Source organism: Agelaius phoeniceus, chromosome 37, assembly GCF_051311805.1.
Source record: "Agelaius phoeniceus isolate bAgePho1 chromosome 37, bAgePho1.hap1, whole genome shotgun sequence".
Taxonomy (NCBI): domain Eukaryota; kingdom Metazoa; phylum Chordata; class Aves; order Passeriformes; family Icteridae; genus Agelaius; species Agelaius phoeniceus.
In genome coordinates this window covers 1,879,070-1,897,882 of record NC_135302.1, presented here as the reverse complement: position 1 = coordinate 1,897,882, position 18,813 = coordinate 1,879,070, and the positions used below count along the sequence as shown (strand labels likewise).

At 62.7% G+C, this 18,813-nt stretch overlaps 1 protein-coding gene across 1 annotated transcript; it reads right to left on the bottom strand.

Moving 5' to 3' along the window:
• Window positions 1-6,836: 6,836 nt before the first annotated feature.
• Window positions 6,837-15,323, bottom strand: LOC143691933 (uncharacterized). Its single transcript, XM_077170996.1, has 10 exons — window positions 15,088-15,323; window positions 15,020-15,041; window positions 14,911-14,963; window positions 13,771-13,828; window positions 11,932-11,982; window positions 11,654-11,815; window positions 11,262-11,390; window positions 10,680-10,768; window positions 8,212-8,311; window positions 6,837-7,021 (listed from the first exon to the last, which is right to left on the bottom strand). Exons 4-10 carry the CDS (start codon window positions 13,819-13,821, stop codon window positions 6,863-6,865), a joined length of 741 nt encoding a protein of 246 aa, XP_077027111.1. The 5' UTR covers window positions 13,822-13,828; window positions 14,911-14,963; window positions 15,020-15,041; window positions 15,088-15,323; the 3' UTR covers window positions 6,837-6,862.
• Window positions 15,324-18,813: the final 3,490 nt, after the last annotated feature.

Below are 18,813 nucleotides of genomic sequence, written 5' to 3'. Positions count from 1 at the left end.
CCCATAGGGACCCCAATATCCCATGGAAACCCCACAGAAACCCCATAGACCCCATAGGGGACCCCACAGACCCCATAGGGACCCCAATACCTCATAGGGACCCCATAGGGACCCCAATATCCCATGGAAACCCCATAGACCCCACTGACACCCCATAAACCCCATAGGGACCCCAATATCCCATAGAGACCCCATAAACCTCACAGACCCCATAGAGACCCCACAGACCCCATAGGGACCCCAATATCCATAAACCCCATAGACCCCACAGGGACCCCAATATCCCATGGAAACCCCACAGAGACCCCACAGACCCCATAGGGAGCCCCAATATCCCACAGAGACGCCATAGACCCCACAGGGACCCCACAGACCCCACAGGGACCCCACAGACCCCAGAGGGACCCCACAGACCCACAGAAACCCCATAGAGAACCCCAATATCCCATAAACCCCATAGACCCCATAGAGAACCCCAATATCCATAAACCCCATAGACCCCATGGAAACCCCACAGAAACCCCATAGACCCCATAAGGGACCCCACAGACCCCATAGGGACCCCACAGACCCCATAGGGACCCCAATATCCCATGGAAACCCCACAGAAACCCCATAGATCCCATGGAAACCCCACAGACCCCATAGGGACCCCAATATCCCATGGAAACCCCACAGACCCATAGGGACCCCATAGGGACCCCACAGACCCCATAGGGACCCCAATATCCCATGGAAACCCCACAGACCCATAGGGACCCCATAGGGACCCCACAGACCCCATAGGGACCCCAATACCTCATAGGGACCCCAATATCCCATGGAAACCCCACAGACCCCATAGGGACCCCAATATCCCATGGAAACCCCACAGAAACCCCATAGACCCCACAGACACCCCACAGACCCCAGAGGGACCCCAATACCTCATAGGGACCTCATAGGGACCCCAATACCCCATAGGGACCCCAATACCCCATAGAGACCCCATAGACCCCATAGGGACCCCATAAACCCCATAGGGACCCCACGGATACCATAGGGCCCATAGGGTTCTATAGGGTCTGTAGGGTCCATAGTGGTTCTATAGGTCCATGGGGTCTCTATAGGGTCTATAGGGTCTCCATAGGGTCTCTATAGGGTCCATAGGGTCTATAGGGTCTCCATAGGGTCTCTATAGGGTCCATAGCCCCCATGGGGTCTCTATAGGGTCTCTATAGGGTCCATAGGGCCCATTGGGTCTCTATAGGGTCAATAGGGTCTATAGGGTCTCCATAGGGTCTCTATAGGGTCCATAGCCCCCATAGGGTCTCTATAGGGCCCATGGGGTCCATATGGTCACTATAGGGTCTATAGGGTCTCCATAGGGTCCATGGGGTCTCTATAGGGTCCATAGGGTCCATAGGGCCCATAGGGTCTCTATAGCCCCTCTAGAGTCCCTATAGGGCCCATAGGGGCTCTACAGGGCCCATGGGGTCTCCATAGGGTCTCTATAGGGTCCATAGGGTCCGTAGGGCCTGTGGGGTCTCTATAGGGCCCATGGGGTCTCTATGGGGTCTCCATAGGGTCTCTATGGGGTCTCTATAGGGTCTCCATAGTGTCTCTATAGGGTCCATAGGGTCCATAGGGTCTCTATAGGGTCCATAGCCCCCATATGGTCTCTATAGGGTCCATAGGATCTCTATAGGGTCTCCATAGGGTCCATGGGGTCTCTATGGGGTCTCTATAGGGCCCATGGAGTCTCTGTAGGGTCTATAGGGTCTCTATAGTGCCCATAGGGTCCATAGGGCCCATGGGGTCTCTATAGGGTCTCTATAGGGTCTCTATAGGGTCCATAGCCCCCATATGGTCTCTATAGGGTCTCTATAGGGTCTCCATAGGGTCTCTATAGGGTCTCTATAGGGTCCATAGCCCCCATAGGGTCTCATAGGGTCCATGAGGTCTCTATAGGGTCCATAGGGTCTCTATAGGGTCCATAGACCCCATAGGGTCTCTATAGGGTCCATAGACCCATATGGTCTCTATAGGGTCTCTATAGGGTCCATAGACCCCATAGGGTCTCCATAGGGTCTATAGGGTCTCTATAGGGTCTCTATGGGGTCTCTATGGGGTCCCCTGTGTGGCCGCCGCCCACCTGAGCCGCGCCCTGAGCCGCGCCGCATTCGCGATTCCTGCGGTGGCGGCGGGCGCCGTCCCCGACGTCCTCGAGCTCCCGGCGCAGGAGGCGGCCTGGGCCAGCAGCCGGGCAGTGCCCGCGGCCACCAGGGCCACCTGCCGGGCCACCAGGCGGGCAGCGGCGTCCGCGACACGGGCCTGGGGACATTGGGGACATTGGGGACACATTGGGGACACCAGGGCCACCTGCCGGGCCACCAGGCGGGCAGCGGCGTCGGTGACACGGGCCTGGGGACATTGGGGACATTGGGGACACATTGGGGACACCAGGGCCACCTGCCGGGCCACCAGGCGGGCAGCGGCGTCGGTGACACGGGCCTGGGGACATTGGGGACACATTGGGGACATTGGGGACATTGGGGACACCAGGGCCACCTGCCGGGCCACCAAACGGGCAGCGGTGTCCGCGACACGGGCCTGGGGACATTGGGGACATTGGGGACATTGGGGACACATTGGGGACATTGGGGACACCTGCCGGGCCACCAGGCGGGCAGCGGTGTCGGTGACACGGGCCTGGGGACATTGGGGACATTGGGGACACATTGGGGACATTGGGGACACCAGGCGGGCAGCGGCGTCGGTGACACGGGCCTGGGGACATTGGGGACACTGGGGACATTGGGGACATTGGGGACACCTGCCGGGCCACCAGGCGGGCAGCGGCGTCCGTGACACGGGCCTGGGGACAGCAATGGGGACATTGGGGACATTGGGGGGACATTGGGGACACCAGGTGGGCAGTGGCGTCGGTGACACGGGCCTGGGGACATTGGGGACACATTGGGGACACATTGGGGACATTGGGGACACATTGGGGACACCTGCCGGGCCACCAGGCGGGCAGCGGCGTCCGCGACACGGGCCTGGGGACAATGGGGACACATTGGGGACATTGGGACACATTGGGGACACATTGGGGACACATTGGGGCCACCAGGCGGGCAGCGGCGTCCGCGACACGGGCCTGGGGACATTGGGGACATTGGGGACATTGGGGACATTGGGGACACCAGGGCCACCTGCCGGGCCACCAGGCGGGCAGCGGCGTCCACGACACGGGCCTGGGGACAATGGGGACATTGGGGATGCATTGGGGACACTGGGGGAATTGGGGACATTGGGGACATTGGGGACGTTGGCACGTGGGGACACAAGGAGGACACGTGGGACACAGAGGCTGTGGGGGACAGCGGGGTGACAGAGGTGACAGCAGGTGACAGGAGGTGACAGCGGGTGACAGAGGTGACAGAGGTGACAGAAGTGACAGGACAGCACAGCAGGGGGCAGGAGGTGACAGGAAGTGACAGCTCGTGACAGAATGTGACAGTTAATGACAGCAGGTGGCAGCAGGTGACACACAGGTGACAGTAAGTGACAGTAAGTGACAGCAGGTGATACAGGTGACACAGGTGACACACAGGTGACACACAGGTGACACTCAGGTGACACAGATGACGCTCAGGTGACACAGGTGACACACAGGTGACACAGGTGACACGGGTGACACACAGATGACACTGAGGTGACACAGGTGACACTCAGGTGTGCCACAGGTGACACAGGTGACACTCAGGTGACACACAGCTGACACAGGTGACACTCAGGTGACACACAGATGACGCTCAGGTGACACAGGTGCCACTCAGGTGTGCCACAGGTGACACTCAGGTGTGACACAGGTGACACACAGGTCACACACAGATGACACTCAGGTGACACAGATGACACTCATCTGACACAGGTGACACACAGGTGACACAGGTGACACTCAGGTGTGACACAGGTGACACTCAGCTGACACACAGCTGACACACAGGTGACACAGGTGACACTTAGGTGACACTCAGATGACACTCAGGTGACACACAGATGACACAGATGACACTCAGGTCACACTCAGCTGACACAGGTGACGCACAGGTGACACAGGTAACACACAGGTCACACACAGGTGACACTCAGGTGACACACAGATAACACACAGGTGACACACAGGTGACACAGGTCACACACAGGTGGCGCTCAGGTGACACAGGGGACACAGGTGACACACAGATGACAGTGAGGTGACACAGGTGACACTCAGGTGACACACAGGTGACACACAGGTGCCACTCAGGTGACACACAGATGACACAGGTGACACTGAGGTGACACAGGTGACACTCAGGTGACACACAGGTGCCACTCAGGTGACACACAGATGACACAGGTGACACTCAGGTGACACACAGGTGACACTCAGGTGACACACAGATGACACAGGTGACACAGGTGACACACAGGTGCCACTCAGGTGACACTGAGGTGACACAGGTGCCACTCAGGTGTGCCACAGGTGCCACTCAGGTGTGCCACAGGTGACACTGATGACACACAGGTGACACTGAGGTGACACACAGGTGACACACAGATAACACACAGGTGACACACAGATGACACTCAGGTCACACTCAGGTGACACAGGTAATACACAGGTGACACTCATCTGACACAGGTGACACACAGTGACACACAGCTGACACTCAGGTGACACACAGATAACACACAGGTCACACACAGGTGTCACAGGTGACACAGATGACACTGAGGTGACACAGGTGACACACAGATGACACTCAGCTGACACAGGTGACACACAGATGACACTGAGGTGACACAGGTGCCACTCAGGTGTGCCACAGGTGGCGCTCAGGTGACACACAGGTGACACACAGATAACACACAGGTGACACTCAGGTGACACAGGTGACACTCAGGTGACACTGAGGTGTGACACAGGTGCCACTCAGGTGTGCCACAGGTGACACAGGTGACACTGAGGTGACACAGGTGCCACTCAGGTGTGCCACAGGTGCCACTCAGGTGTGCCACAGGTGGCGCTCACCTGCTCCCGGTACCGCTCCCCCCGCAGCCGCTGCTCCTCGGCCTCGGCCGCCAGGAGCCGCAGGCGGCGCCCGGTGAGGCGGGCACAGCGCGACAGCGCCACCCGCGCCCTGCGGGGGACAGCGCCGTCACCCGGGTGGCACCTGGGTCACCCTGAGGGTCACCTGGGTCACCCACAGAGTCACCCGGGTCACCTGGGTCACCCACAGTCACCTGTGTCACCCACAGTCACCTGTGTCACCCTGAGTGTCACCCGGGTCACCCACAGAGTCACCTGGGTCACCCACAGAGTCACCTGTGTGTCACCTGTGTGTCACCTGTGTCACCCACAGTCACCTGGGTCACCCTGAGTGTCACCTGTGTCACCTGTGTCACTCATGTCACTCCCCACCCCGTCCCCCATACCCAATGTCCCCCCTGTGTCCCCCCTGTCCCCCATGTCCCCCCTGATCCCCAATGTCCCCCTCTGTCCCCCCATGTCCCCCTGTCCCCCCCATGTCCTCGTGTCCCTCTCCGTGTCCCCCTTCATGTCCCCCATGTCCCCCCCTGTCCCCGCCCTGTCCCCACCCTGTGTCCCCTCTGTCCCCCTGGTCCCCGTGTCCCCCCATGTCCCCCATTGCCACCATGTCCCCCTCTGTCCCCCCTGTCCCCCCCTGTCCCCCCCAATGTCCCCCCCACGTCCCCCCCAATGTCCCCCCGTGTCCCCGTGTCCCTCCCTGTCCCCCCGTGTCCTGCCCTGTCCCCCACCCCGTCCCTGTGTTCCCCCATGTCCCCTCTGTCCCCCAATGTCCCCCCCGTGTCCCCCCTATCTCTCCATGCCCCCCATGCCCCCCATGTCCCGCCCTGTCCCCACCCTGTCCCTATGTCCCCCCTGTCCCCCCTGTCCCCTCTGTCCCCCATTGCCACCATGTCCCCCCATCCCTCTGTCCCCCCTCCTGTGTCCCTCCGGTGTCCCCTGTGTCCCTCCCTGTCCCCCCGTGTCCCGCCCTGTCCCTGGTGCCCCCCATGTCCCTGGTGCCCCCCCTGCCACCCCCGTGCCCCAATGTCCCCCATCCCCCGTGTCCCCTGTCCCCCCCAATGTCCCCCCCATGTCCCCCCATGTCCCTCCAGTGTCCCTGTGTCCGCTGTCCCCCCATGTCCCCCCATGTCCCCCCCAATGTCCCCCCCAATGTCCCCCAATGTCCCCCGCAATGTCCCCCCCATGTCCCCCCTGTCCCCTCCAATGTCCCCCCCAATGTCCCCCCATGTCCCCCCATGTCCCCCCCAATGTCCCCCCCAGTGTCCCCCCCGTGTACCCGGTGTCCCCCCAATGTCCCCCCCAATGTCCCCCCATGTCCCCCCCAATGTCCCCCCTGTCCCCCCCAATGTCCCCCCCCAGTGTCCCCCCCAATGTCCCCCCCATGTCCCCCCTGTCCCCCCCGATGTCCCCCCCAGTGTCCCCCCCAGTGTCCCCCCCGATGTCCCCCCCTGTCCCCGCGCTGTCCCCGCTGTCGCTGACCCCGCCTCTCTCCGCAGCAGCTCCTGCAGGTGCGCGCAGCGGGCGCGCAGGGCGGGCTCGGGACCCCCGGGACCCCCGGGGACACCGGGGACACCGAGGCCACCGAGGGTCCCGATGGTCCCGAGGGTCCCGAGGGTCTCGATGGTCCCGATGGTCCCGGGGGTCTCCATGATCCCGAGGGTCTCAGGGGTCTCGGGGGCCTCGGTGGTCCCAAGGGTCTCAATGGTCCCGGTGGTCCCGGGGGTCCCGAGGGTCTCAATGGTCCCGGTGGTCCCGGGGGTCCCGGTGGTCCCAAGGATCTCAATGGTCCCGGTGGTCCCGGTGGTCCCGGGGGTGCCGGGGGGGGTCCCGCAGCCGCTCCCGGAGCCGCCGCTGCTCCTGCGCCAGCCGGGCCCGCGCCACCTGCGCGTCCTGAGCCCGCGAGCCCGCGGCTGCCAGAGCCCGGCGCAGCTCCTCCACCTGCGAGACAGGTGAGACAGGTGAGTGTGGCACCCATGGCACCCACACCTGTGGGCACCCATAACCAGCAGCGCCCAGCGCAGCTCCTCCACCTGGCACAGGTGAGACAGGTGAGTGTGGCACCCATGGCACCCATGGCACCCATGGCACACCTGGCACCCATAACCAGCAGCACCCAGCGCAGCTCCTCCACCTGGCACAGGTGAGACAGGTGAGTGTGGCACCCATGGCACCCATGGCACCCATGGCACACCTGGCACCCATAACCAGCAGCGCCCAGCTCAGCTCCTCCACCTGGCACAGGTGAGACAGGTGAGTCTGGCACCCATGGCACCCACACCTGTGCCCATGGCACCCACACCTGTGCCCATGGCACTCACAGGTGCATCTACACTTGTGCCCGTGTCCCCCCAGGTGTCCCCACATGTCCCCAGAGGTGTCCCCGGTTTGTCTCAGGTGTGTCCCAGGTGTCCCCACCTGTCCCCATGTCCCCCAGGTGTCCCTGGTTTGTCTCAGGTGTCCCCAGGTGTGTCCCCACCTGTCCCAGGCGCTGCCGCAGCCACTCCCGCAGGTCCCCCCAGGTGTCCCCATGTCCCCCAGGTGTGTCCCAGGTGTGTCCCAGGTGTGTCCCCACCTGTCCCAGGCGCTGCCACAGCCGCTCCCACAGGTCCCCCCAGGTGTCCCCATGTCCCCCAGGTGTGTCCCAGGTGTGTCCCCACCTGTCCCAGGCGCTGCCGCAGCCGCTCCCGCAGGTCCCCCCAGGTGTGTCCCAGGTGTGTCCCAGGTGTGTCCCCATGTCCCAGGTGCTGCCGCAGCCGCTCCCGCAGGTCCCCCCAGGTGTCCCCACGTCCCCCAGGTGTGTCCCAGGTGTGTCCCCACCTGTCCCCATGTCCCCCAGGTGCCCCAGGTTTGTCTCAGGTGTCCCCAGGTGTCCCCACCTGTCCCAGGCGCTGCCGCAGCCGCTCCCGCAGGTCCCCCCAGGTGTCCCCACGTCCCCCAGGTGTGTCCCAGGTTTGTCTCAGGTGTCCCCATGTCCCCCAGGTGTGTCCCAGGTGTGTCTCAGGTGTCCCCATGTCCCCCAGGTGTGTCCCAGGTGTGTCCCCACCTCTCCCAGGCGCTGCCGCAGCCGCTCCCGCAGGTCCCCCCAGGTGTCCCCATGTCCCCCAGGTGTGTCCCAGGTGTGTCCCCACCTGTCCCAGGCGCTGCCGCAGCCGCTCCCGCAGGTCCCGGTTGTGCTCCCGCAGCTCCTCCAGCGCCGCCTGCAGCGCCGCGGGGTCACCGCAGGGGGCGCTGCGGGGACATCACCGGGGACATCACAGGGGACATTACAGGGGACATTGGGGGACAATTACAGGGGACATTACAAGGGGACATTGGGGGACATCACTGGGGACATTACAGGGGGACATTACAGGGGACACTGGGGACACTGGGGGACATTACCGAGGACATTGGGGGACATCACCGGGGACATCACCGGGGACATTGGGCGACATTGGGGGACGTTGGGGGACATTACAGGGGACACTGGGGGACATTACTGGGGACATTGGGGGACATTGGGGGACATTACTGGGAACATTACAGGGGACATTGGGGGACATTACAGGAGGACATTGGGGGACACTGGGGGACATCACTGGGGACATTGGGGGACATTGGGCGACATTGGGCGACATTGGGGGGACATCACCAGGGACACTGGGGGACATCACCAGGGACATTACAGGGGGACATTGGGGGACACTGGGGGACATCACTGGGGACATCACTGGGGACATTACAGGGCACATTACCGGGGACATTGGGGGACATTACAGGGGACAATTACAGGGGACATTGGGGGACATTACAGGGGGACACTGGGGGACATTGGGGGACATTGGGGGACATTACTGGGGACATTACAGGGGACACTGGGGGACACAGGGGGACATCACTGGGGACATCACTGGGGACATTACAGGGGACATTACCGGGGACATCACCGGGGACACTGGGGGGACACTGGGGGACAATTACAGGGGACATTGGGGGCACACTGGGGGACATCACCGGGGACATTACAGGGGGACAGTACAGGGGACATTGGGGGATATTACAGGGGGACATTACAGGGGGACATTGGGGGACATTACGGGGGACATTACAGGGGACATCACCAGGGAAATTACAGGGGACATTGGGGGACACTTGGGGGACATTGGGGGACAATTACAGGGGGACATTGGGGGATATTACAGGGGGACATTGGGGACATTGGGGGACATTACAGGGGACATTACCGGGGACATTGGGGGACATTGCAGGGGACATTACCGGGGGCATCACCGGGGACATTGGGCGACATTGGGGGATAATTACAGGGGACATTACCGGGGACATTACAGGGGACACTGGGGGACATTGGGAGACATTGGGGGACATTACAGGGGACACTGGGGGACATTACGGGGGACATTGGGGGACATTACCGGGGACATTACAGGGGACATTACAGGGGGACATTGGGGGACATTGGGGGACATTACAGGGGACATTACAGGGGACATTACAGGGGGACATTGGGGGACATTACCGGGGACATTACAGGGGACATTACAGGGGACACTGGGGGACACAGGGGGACATTGGGGGACATCACCGGGGGCATCACCGGGGACATTGGGCGACATTGGGGGATAATTACAGGGGACATTGGGGGAACTGGGGGACACTGGGGGACACTGGGGGACATTGGGGGACGTTGGGGGACATTACTGGGAACATTACAGGGGACATTGGGCGACACTGGGGGACGTTGGGGGACATTACAAGGGACAATAGGGACACTGGGGGACATCACCGGGGACCTTACAGGAGGACATTGGGGGACACTGGGGGACATTACCGGGGACATCACCGGGGACATTGGGCGACATTGGGGGGACATTACCAGGGACACTGGGGGACATCACCAGGGACATTACAGGGGGACATTGGGGAACACTGGGGGACATTGGGGGACATTGGGGGACATTACAGGGGACATTACAGGGGACACAGGGGGACACAGGGGGACATCACTGGGGACATCACCGGGGACATCACCGGGGACATTACCAGGGACATTGGGGGACACGGGGGGACATTGGGCGACATTACTGGGGATATTGGGCGACATTACTGGGGACAATGGGGGACAATTACAGGGGACAATGGGGGACATCACCGGGGACATTACAGGGGGACATTACCGGGGACACTGGGGACCATTACGGGGGACATTACCGGGGACATTGGGGGACATCACCAGGGACATTACAGGGGGACATTGGGGGACATTGGGGGGCGTTGGGGGACATTACCGGGGACATTGGGGAACATCACCGGGGACACTGGGGGACACTGGGGAACATTGGGGGACAATTACAGGGGACATTGGGGGACACTGGGGGACAATTACAGGGGACATTGGGGGACATTGGGGACATTACAGGGGACATTGGGGGACATCACCGGGGACATTACAGGAGACAATTACAGGGGACATTACAGGGGACACTGGGGGACCTGCGGGGGACACTGGGGGACCTACGGGGGCTATGGGGGACACATGGGGGCTATGGGGGACCCCCTGGGACCCCTCGGCCTGGGGAGGGGGCGTGGCCGAGCTCACCTGGGCGGGGGGGCGTGGCCAACCTTGGCCGCCACCTGGTCGCGCTCCTGCTCCGCCCGGCGCCGGGAACGCTGGGCCGCCTGCACCGCCTGTGGGCGGGGCCAGAATGGACACGCCCACCACGACAACCACGCCCACCACGACAACCACGCCCACCGGCTGCTTTAGCCCTGCCCATTATTCCATAGCAGCACCACCAGCGGCAAGGGCCCCGCCCTTTGGTCCTTAGCCCCGCCCCAACTGCAATGGCCACGCCCATTTATCATTAGCCCCGCCCACACACTGTCATAGACCTGCCCATTGAGTCTTAGCCCCGCCCAACTACAATAGCCACGCCCATTTGTCCTTATCCAAGCCCACCATTCCTTATAGCCCCGCCCAGTGGCCCTTAGCCCCACCCCAAGCACAGTGACCACGCCCACTGGTCCTTAGCCCCGCCCATAGGTTGTTATAGCCCCGCCCACTGATTCTTAGTCCCGCCCAATTAAAATAACCACGCCTTTTGTACCTTAGCCCCGCCCACATGCTGTTATAGCCCCGCCCATTGCCAATGTCCCCGCCCCTCGCCTTAGCCCCGCCCACCTGTCGCAGCCGCTCCAGCTCCGCCCCCCGGGCCCGGCACTGAGACTCCGCCTCCCGAGCCCGGAGCTCCGCCCCCAGCTTGGCAGCGCGAGCGGCCTCCAGCTCCGCCCACAGCACCTGCCCCGCCTCCTGCAGAGGGGCGGGGTCAGCCACAGGCCACGCCCATACTCCTGGCCCCGCCCTCTTCCCCGCTACCCTCAGACCACGCCCCCTTTAGCCTCATCACAGCCACACCCACTCTAACCCCACCCATTCCAGATGCTCCACCCCATCAGGCCCCTCCCCATGTCCCCACCCAGCCCCGCCCCCTCACAGGCCACACCCCCCTGACCACACCCCATTCCCCCACACCCCTCAGAGGCCCCGCCCCCTCAGCCCCAGGCCCCGCCCACCTGCTGCAGGCGCAGCCGCTCCTTGGCCCGGTCCAGGGCCCGGCAGGCTCCGCCCACCCGCGCCTTGGCTCCGCCCACCGCGATCTCCAGCGCCCGCAGGGCCCCGCCCTCCATCAGGCTCCGCCCACGCTCAGCCGCCAGGCTCCGCCCCAGCGCCGCCACCTGATTGGGCAGGGGGTGATTGACAGCAGCAGGCCCCGCCCCTTGCTCAGTGAGAGGCGGGGGCAGGGTGTGACGGACAGGTGCTAGCCCCGCCCTCCTCTGCAAGCCCCGCCCACCTGGCTGCTGAGGTCACGAAGCTCCGCCTCCAGGTCCCGCCGGTGCTGAGCCTGCGGGGCAAGGGGGGGAATTTGGGGGATCCCAAAATTCCAAAAATTCCCAAAAAATCAAAAAAAATCCCCAAAAATTCCAAAAATTCCAAAAATCTGGGGGGGTCCCAAAATCCGGGGGGGTCCCAAAATCCAGGGGGGTTCCGGGGACCCCCGTGTGTCCCCGGGAATTCGGAGTTGTCCAGAGGCTCCCAAAATTTGGGTGCGCCCAAAATTATGGGGGAATCCCAGATTTGGGGGGGCCCAGGTGTTTGGGGGGGTCCCAAAAAATTTGGGGGATCCCAGGTGTTTGGGGGGGCCCAGGTATTGGGGGGTCCTGGGTCTTTGAGGGGGTTCCGGGTTTTGGGGGTCCCAGGTTTTGGGGGGTCCCCAAATTTTGGGGCGTCCCAGGTATTGGGGGTGCTCAGGTATTTGGGGGGGGTCCCAGGTTTTGGGGGATCCCAGATTAAGGGGGGGGGTCCCAGGTTCTGGGGGGTCCCCAAAGTTTGGGAGGTCTCAGGTGTTTGGGGGGGGTCTCAGGTTTGGGGGGGGGTCCCAGATCTTTGGGGGGTCCCAGGTTTTTTGGGGGGGTCCCAGGTTTTTTGGGGGGGGGGTCCCAGGTGTTTGGGGGGGGTCCCAGGTGTTTGGGGGATCCCAGATTAAGGGGGGGGGGTCCCAGGTTTTTTGGGGGGGGTCCCAGGTGTTTGGGGGGGGTCCCAGGTGTTTGGGGGATCCCAGATTAAGGGGGGGGGGGGGGTCCCAGGTTTTTGGGTGGGTCCCAAAATCTTGGGGGGGTCCCCGGGATGTCCAGGAGGTCCCAAAATCTGGGCATGGGGGGGGATGGGGGGAGGGGATATGTCCGTTCCCACGGTGGGGGGAGGGGCCACTGTCCCTGTCCCTGTCGCTGTCCCCTCCCTGTCCCTGTCCCCATTGTGTCGCTGTCGCTGTCGCTGTCCCCGCCCCGTGTCCCAATTCCACCCGGGGGCCACCCTGGGGGCTCCGGGGGTCCCGAGCCAAATACTGGGGGGATGGGGGAGGGGCGGGAGGGGCGGGGCTGGGACCCCTCCCCCACCCCCCGGGACCCCCCCCAAAGTCACCTGAGCCCCCCCAAAGCCTCCCCCGACTCCTCCCCTCCCTCACCTGGGGTTCCCTCATTGATCTGGGGGTCCCCTCATTGTCCTGGGGGTCCCTGGGGTCCCTCCCTCACCTTGGGGTCCCCTCATTGATCTGGGGGTCCCTCATTGATCGGGGGGTCCCTGGGGGTCCCTCCCCTCACCTGGGGGTCCCCTGGGGTCCCTCGTTCACCTTGGGGTCCCTGGGGGTCCCTCCCCTCACCTCGGGGTCCCCTCATTGATCTGGGGGTCCCCTGGGGTCCCCTCATTCACCTGGGGGTCCCTCATTAATCGGGGGTCCCCTCATTTACCTGGGGGTCCCCTGGGTCCCTCCCCTCACCTTGGGGTCCCCGGGGGTCCCTCACCCTCACCTGGGGGTTCCCTCATTGATCTGGGGGTCCCCTGGGGTCCCTCGTTCACCTTGGGGTCCCTCATTGATCTGGGGGTCCCCCGGGGTCCCCTACCTCACCTTGGGGTCCCCTCATTGATCGGGGGGTCCCCCGGGGGTCCCTCCCCCTCACCTGGGGGTCCCTCCCCTCACCTCGGGGTCCCCTCATTGATCTGGGGGTCCCCGGGGTCCCCTCATTCACCTGGGGGTCCCCTGGGGATCCCCCCTCACCTTGGGGTCCCCTCATTTACCTGGGGGTCCCTCATTCACCTGGGGGTCCCCTCATTGATCTGGGGGTCCCCCCCTCACCTGTGCCATCCCCGGGGGGCTCCTCTGTCCCCCGTTGTCCCCCGTGTCCATCACGGCTCTGGAGCAGCAGCAGAGACCCCCAGAGACCCCTCCCCAAAATCCGCATCAGCACCGCCACCCCCGACCCCTCCCGACCCCCCAAAAATCCAAAATCTCCGGGTCCTTTTTTATTTTGGGGAGGGGGGGAAAGGGTCGGGGGTCCCCGGATCCCATCCTGGGGGGGTTTGGGGACCCAGACTGGGGGGATTTTGAGCCCCCTCCCCATCCTGGGGGGGTTCGAAGCCCCCTCCCCACCCTGGATTTGGGGATTTTGGGGTTCCACCCTGGGGGGTTTTGGGGTTTTGGTGCCCCCTCCCCACCCTGGATTTGGGGATTTTGGGGCTCCACCTTGGGGGGTTTTGGGGATTTTGTGCCCCCTGCCCACCCTGGGGGGATTTTGGGGCTCCACTTTGGGGGATTTTGGGATTTTGGTGCCATCCTGGGGGGGTTTGGAGCCCCCTCCCCATCCTGGGGGGATTTGGGGACCCAAACTGGGGGGGTTTGGAGCCCCCTGCCCACCCTGGATGGGATTTTTGGAGCCCCCTGCCCACCCTGGATTTGGGGATTTTGGGGCTCCACCTTGGGGGATTTGGGGATTTTGGTGCCATCCTGGGGGGGTTTGGAGCCCCCTGCCCACCCTGAGGGGGTTTGGGGACCCAAACTGGGGGGGTTTGGAGCCCCCGACCCAAACTGGGGGGGTTTGGAGCCCCCTGCCCACCCTGGATTTGGGGATTTTGGGGCTCCACCCTGGGGGGTTTTGGGGTTTTTGTGTCCCCTGCCCACCCTGGATTTGGGGATTTTGGGGTTCCACCCTGGGGAGTTTTGGGGTTTTTGTGCCCCCTGCCCACCCTGGATTTGGGGATTTTGGGGCTCCACCCTGGGGGGTTTGGGGATTTTGTGCCCCCTCCCCACCCTGGATTTGGGGATTTTGGGGCTCCACCTTGGGGGGTTTTGGGGTTTTTGTGCCCCCTGCCCACCCTGGATTTGGGGATTTTGGGGCTCCACCTCGGGGGGTTTTGGGGTTTTTGTGCCCCCTGCCCCACCCCGGGCTGTTCCGAACCCCCCTCCCCGCCCTCACCGTGTCCCTCACCTGTCACTCACCTGAGCTGCCGAGTCCCGGCCGTGTGACAGCGTCAGTGACACCTGAGTGACACCTGAGTGGCACCGTCAGTGACACCGAGTGGCACCTGAGTGACACCGTCAGTGACACCTGAGTGGCACCTGAGTGGCACCTGAGTGACACCCGAGTGGCACCCGAGAGTGACACCTGAGTAGCACCGTCAGTGACACCTGAGTGGCACCAATGGCCCCGAGAGTGGCACCTGAGTGACACCCGAGAGTGGCACCTGAGTGACACCTGAGTGGCACCCGAGTGGCACCGAAAGTGGCACCGAGAGTGGCACCGATGGCCCCGAGAGTGGCCCCGAGAGTGGCCCCGTCACTGTCACCGTCGCTGTCACCGTCACTGTCACCGTCGGTGGCACCGCGCCCCTCCCCCCGGGGCTGTCCCGCCCCTCCCCTCCCCCCGGGCTCCGTTCGGCTCCAGCGGCTCCGGCCCCGCCCGAGGGGACCCGGAGGGGTTGGGGACACCCGGGGGACACCGGGATGGGGACAGCGGGATGGGCGGGACACCCAGGGGACACCGGGATGGGGACAGCGGGATGGGGGGGACACCCAGGGGACACCGGGATGGGGACAGCGGGATGGGGGGAACACCTGAGGGGACAACGGGATGGGGGGGACATCGGAATGCGGGTGACACCCCAGGGGACACTGGAATGTGGGTGACACCAGAATGGGGGTTACACCGGAATGGGGGGGACACCCGCACCTGAGGGGACACGGGGATGGGGGTGACACCCCAGGGACACCGGAATGGGGGTGGCACCGGAATGCGGGTGACACCCGAGCCCCAGGGACACCGGAATGGGGGGGACACCCACACCTGAGGGGACACCTGAGGGGACACCGGAATGGGGGTGACACCAGCACCCCAGGGACACCGGAATGAGGGTGACACCAGCACCCCAAGGACACCGGGATGGGGGGGGGGACACCCAAGGGGACACCGGAATGAGGGTGACACCGGCACCCCAAGGACACCGGAATGGGGGGACACCCAGGGGACACCGGAACGGGGGGGACACCCCAGGGGACACCGGGATGGGGGTGACACCCACACCTGAGGGGACACCGGAATGGGGGGGACACCCCAGGGGACACCGGAGTGAGGGGGACACCCGAGGGGACACTGGAATGGGGGGGACACTGGAATGTGGGTGACACCCGCACCCCAAGGGACATCGGAATGGAGGTGACACCCAGGGGACACCGGGATGGGGGAGACACCCAGGGGACACCCCAGGGACACCAGAATGGGGGTGACACTGGAATGGGGGGGACACCCGCACCCCAAGGGACACCGGGATGGGGGTGACACCCGAGGGACAGCAGAGTGAGGGGGACACCTGAGGGGACACCGGAATGGAGGTGGCACCCAAGGGACACCGGAATGTGGGTGACACCCAGGTGACACCAGAATGTGGGTGACACTGGGATGGGGGTGACACCCAGGGGACACTGGAATGGGGGGTGACAGCGGAATGGGGGTGACACCCACACCTGAGGGGACACCGGGATGAGGGGGGGACACCTGAGGGACACCGGAATGGGGGTGACACCAGCACCCCAAGAACACCGGAATGGGCGGGACACCCAAGGGGACACCGGGATGGGGGGGACACCCGCACCTGAGGGGACACCGGAATGTGGGTGACACCCAAGGGACACCGGAATGAGGGTGACACCAGCACCCCAGGGGACACGGAAATGTGGGTGACACCGGAATGGGCGGGACACCCCAGGGGACACCGGAATGAGGGGGACACCCCAGGGACACCGGAATGGGGGGGACACCGGAATGGGGGTGACACCCGCACCCCAAGAGACATCGGAATGGGGGGAACACCCAGGTGACACCAGAATGAGGGTGACACCGGAGTGAGGGGGACACCTCAGGGGACACTGGAATGGGGGGGGGGGACACCTGAGGGGGCACTGGAATGGGGGGGACACCGGAATGGGGGTGACACCCAAGGGACACCAGAATGGGGGGGACACCCGCACCTGAGGGGACACTGGAATGTGGGTGACACCCAAGGGACACCGGAATGAGGGGGGGACACCCAGGGACACCGGAATGAGGGTGACACCCGAGCCTCAGGGACACCGGAATGGGGGGGACACCCACATCTGAGGGGACACCTGAGGGGACACCGGAATGGGCGGGACACCCAAGGGACATCGGAGTGAGGGGGACACCCCAGGGGACACCAGAATGAGGGTGACACCGGAATGGGCGGGACACCTGAGGGGGCACTGGAATGGGGGTGACACCGGAATGGGGGGGGGACACCGGAATGGGGGGGACACCCAGGGGACACCGGAATGGGGGTGACACCCGCACCCCAAGGGACACCAGAATGGAGGTGACACCCGAGGGGACACCCAGGTGACACCGGAATGGGAGTGACACCGGAATTTGGGTGACACCCAGCGGACACCGGAATGTGGGTGACACCGGAATTTGGGTGCCACCCTCACCTGAGGGGACACAGGTGTCACAGGCACCCCGGAATTTGGGTGCCACCCCTGTCCCCGCCTGGGGGCACAGAGCAGAATTTGGGTGCCGCCCTCACCTGAGGGGACACAGGGGACACCCCAAAATTTCAGTGTCGCCCTCACCTGAGGTGACAAAGGTGACACCCCAAAATTTGGGTGCCACCCTCACCTGAGGGGACACAGGTGACACAGGACACCCCAAAATTTGGGTGTCACCCTCACCTGGGGTGACACAGGGACCCCAAAATTTGGGTGTCACCCTCACCTGAGGGGACACGGGTGACGTCACCGGTGACGCCCCCTGTGACGTCACGGTGCCGGCTGTGATGGGGGCAGGGGGATGGCGTCGGGTGTGACGTCATCGTGGTGAGTGTGACGTCATGGCAGTGGGTGTGACGTCACAGCGGTGGACCGTACTGGTTTATACTGGTTTTTACTGGTCTGTACTGGTTTATACTGGTTTTATTGAGTTTGTACTGGTCCATACTGGTTCGTACTGGTCTATACTGGTTTATACTGGTTTATACTGATCCGTACTGGTTTATACTGGTTTTTATGGGGTTTTATTGAGTTTTTACTGGTCTGTACTGGTTTATACTGGATTTTATTGAGCTTTTACTGGTCTGCACTGGTCTATACTGGTCCATACTGGTTTTTACTGGATTTTATTGAGTTTTTACTGGTCCGTACTGGTTTTATTGAGTTTATACTGGTTTATACTGGTCTATACTGGTCTATACTGGTTTATACTGGTTTTATTGAGTTTTTACTGGTCTGTACTGGTCTGTACTGGTTTATACTGGTTTTATTGAGTTTATATTGGTCTGCACTGGTCTATACTGGTCTGTACTGGTCCATACTGGTTTATACTGGTTTATACTGCTCTGTACTGGTCTGTACTGGTTTTACTGAGTTTTTACTGGTCCGTACTGGTCCATACTGGTTTTATTGAGTTTATACTGGTCCATACTGGTTTGTACTGGTCCGCCCTGGTCTATATTGGTCCATTCTGGTCCATACTGGTCCGTACTGGTCTATACTGGTTTGTACTGGTCCGTACTGGTTTATACTGGTTTTATTGAGTTTACACTGGTCCATACTGGTCCATACTGGTCTATACTGGTCCATACTGGTCCATACTGGTCTATACTGGTCCGTACTGGTTTTATTGAGTTTATACTGGTTTATACTGGTCCATACTGGTTTTATTGAGTTTACACTGGTCCATACTGGTCCGTACTGGTCCATACTGGTCTATACTGGTCCATACTGGTCCATACTGGTCTATACTGGTCCGTACTGGTCCCCCCGGGTCTCTCTGTCCGTTCCCGGCTGTTCCGGGGCCTCCGGGGGCAGCAGGGGCTCCCCTGGGGGGGGAGGGGA

Bases quoted from the DNA above. Each gene is read 5' to 3' on its own strand.
- LOC143691933 (XM_077170996.1), bottom strand. From the start codon at position 13,821: ATGGACACGGGGGACAACGGGGGACAGAGGAGCCCCCCGGGGATGGCA. The intron at 11,391-11,653 runs GTGGGCGGGGCC...GCCCCTCTGCAG, and splicing joins AGCGGCTGCGCCTGCAGCAG to GAGGCGGGGCAGGTGCTGTG. The intron at 7,022-8,211 runs GTGGGGACACAC...CCTGTCTCGCAG, and splicing joins TGCGGCAGCGCCTGGGACAG to GTGGAGGAGCTGCGCCGGGC.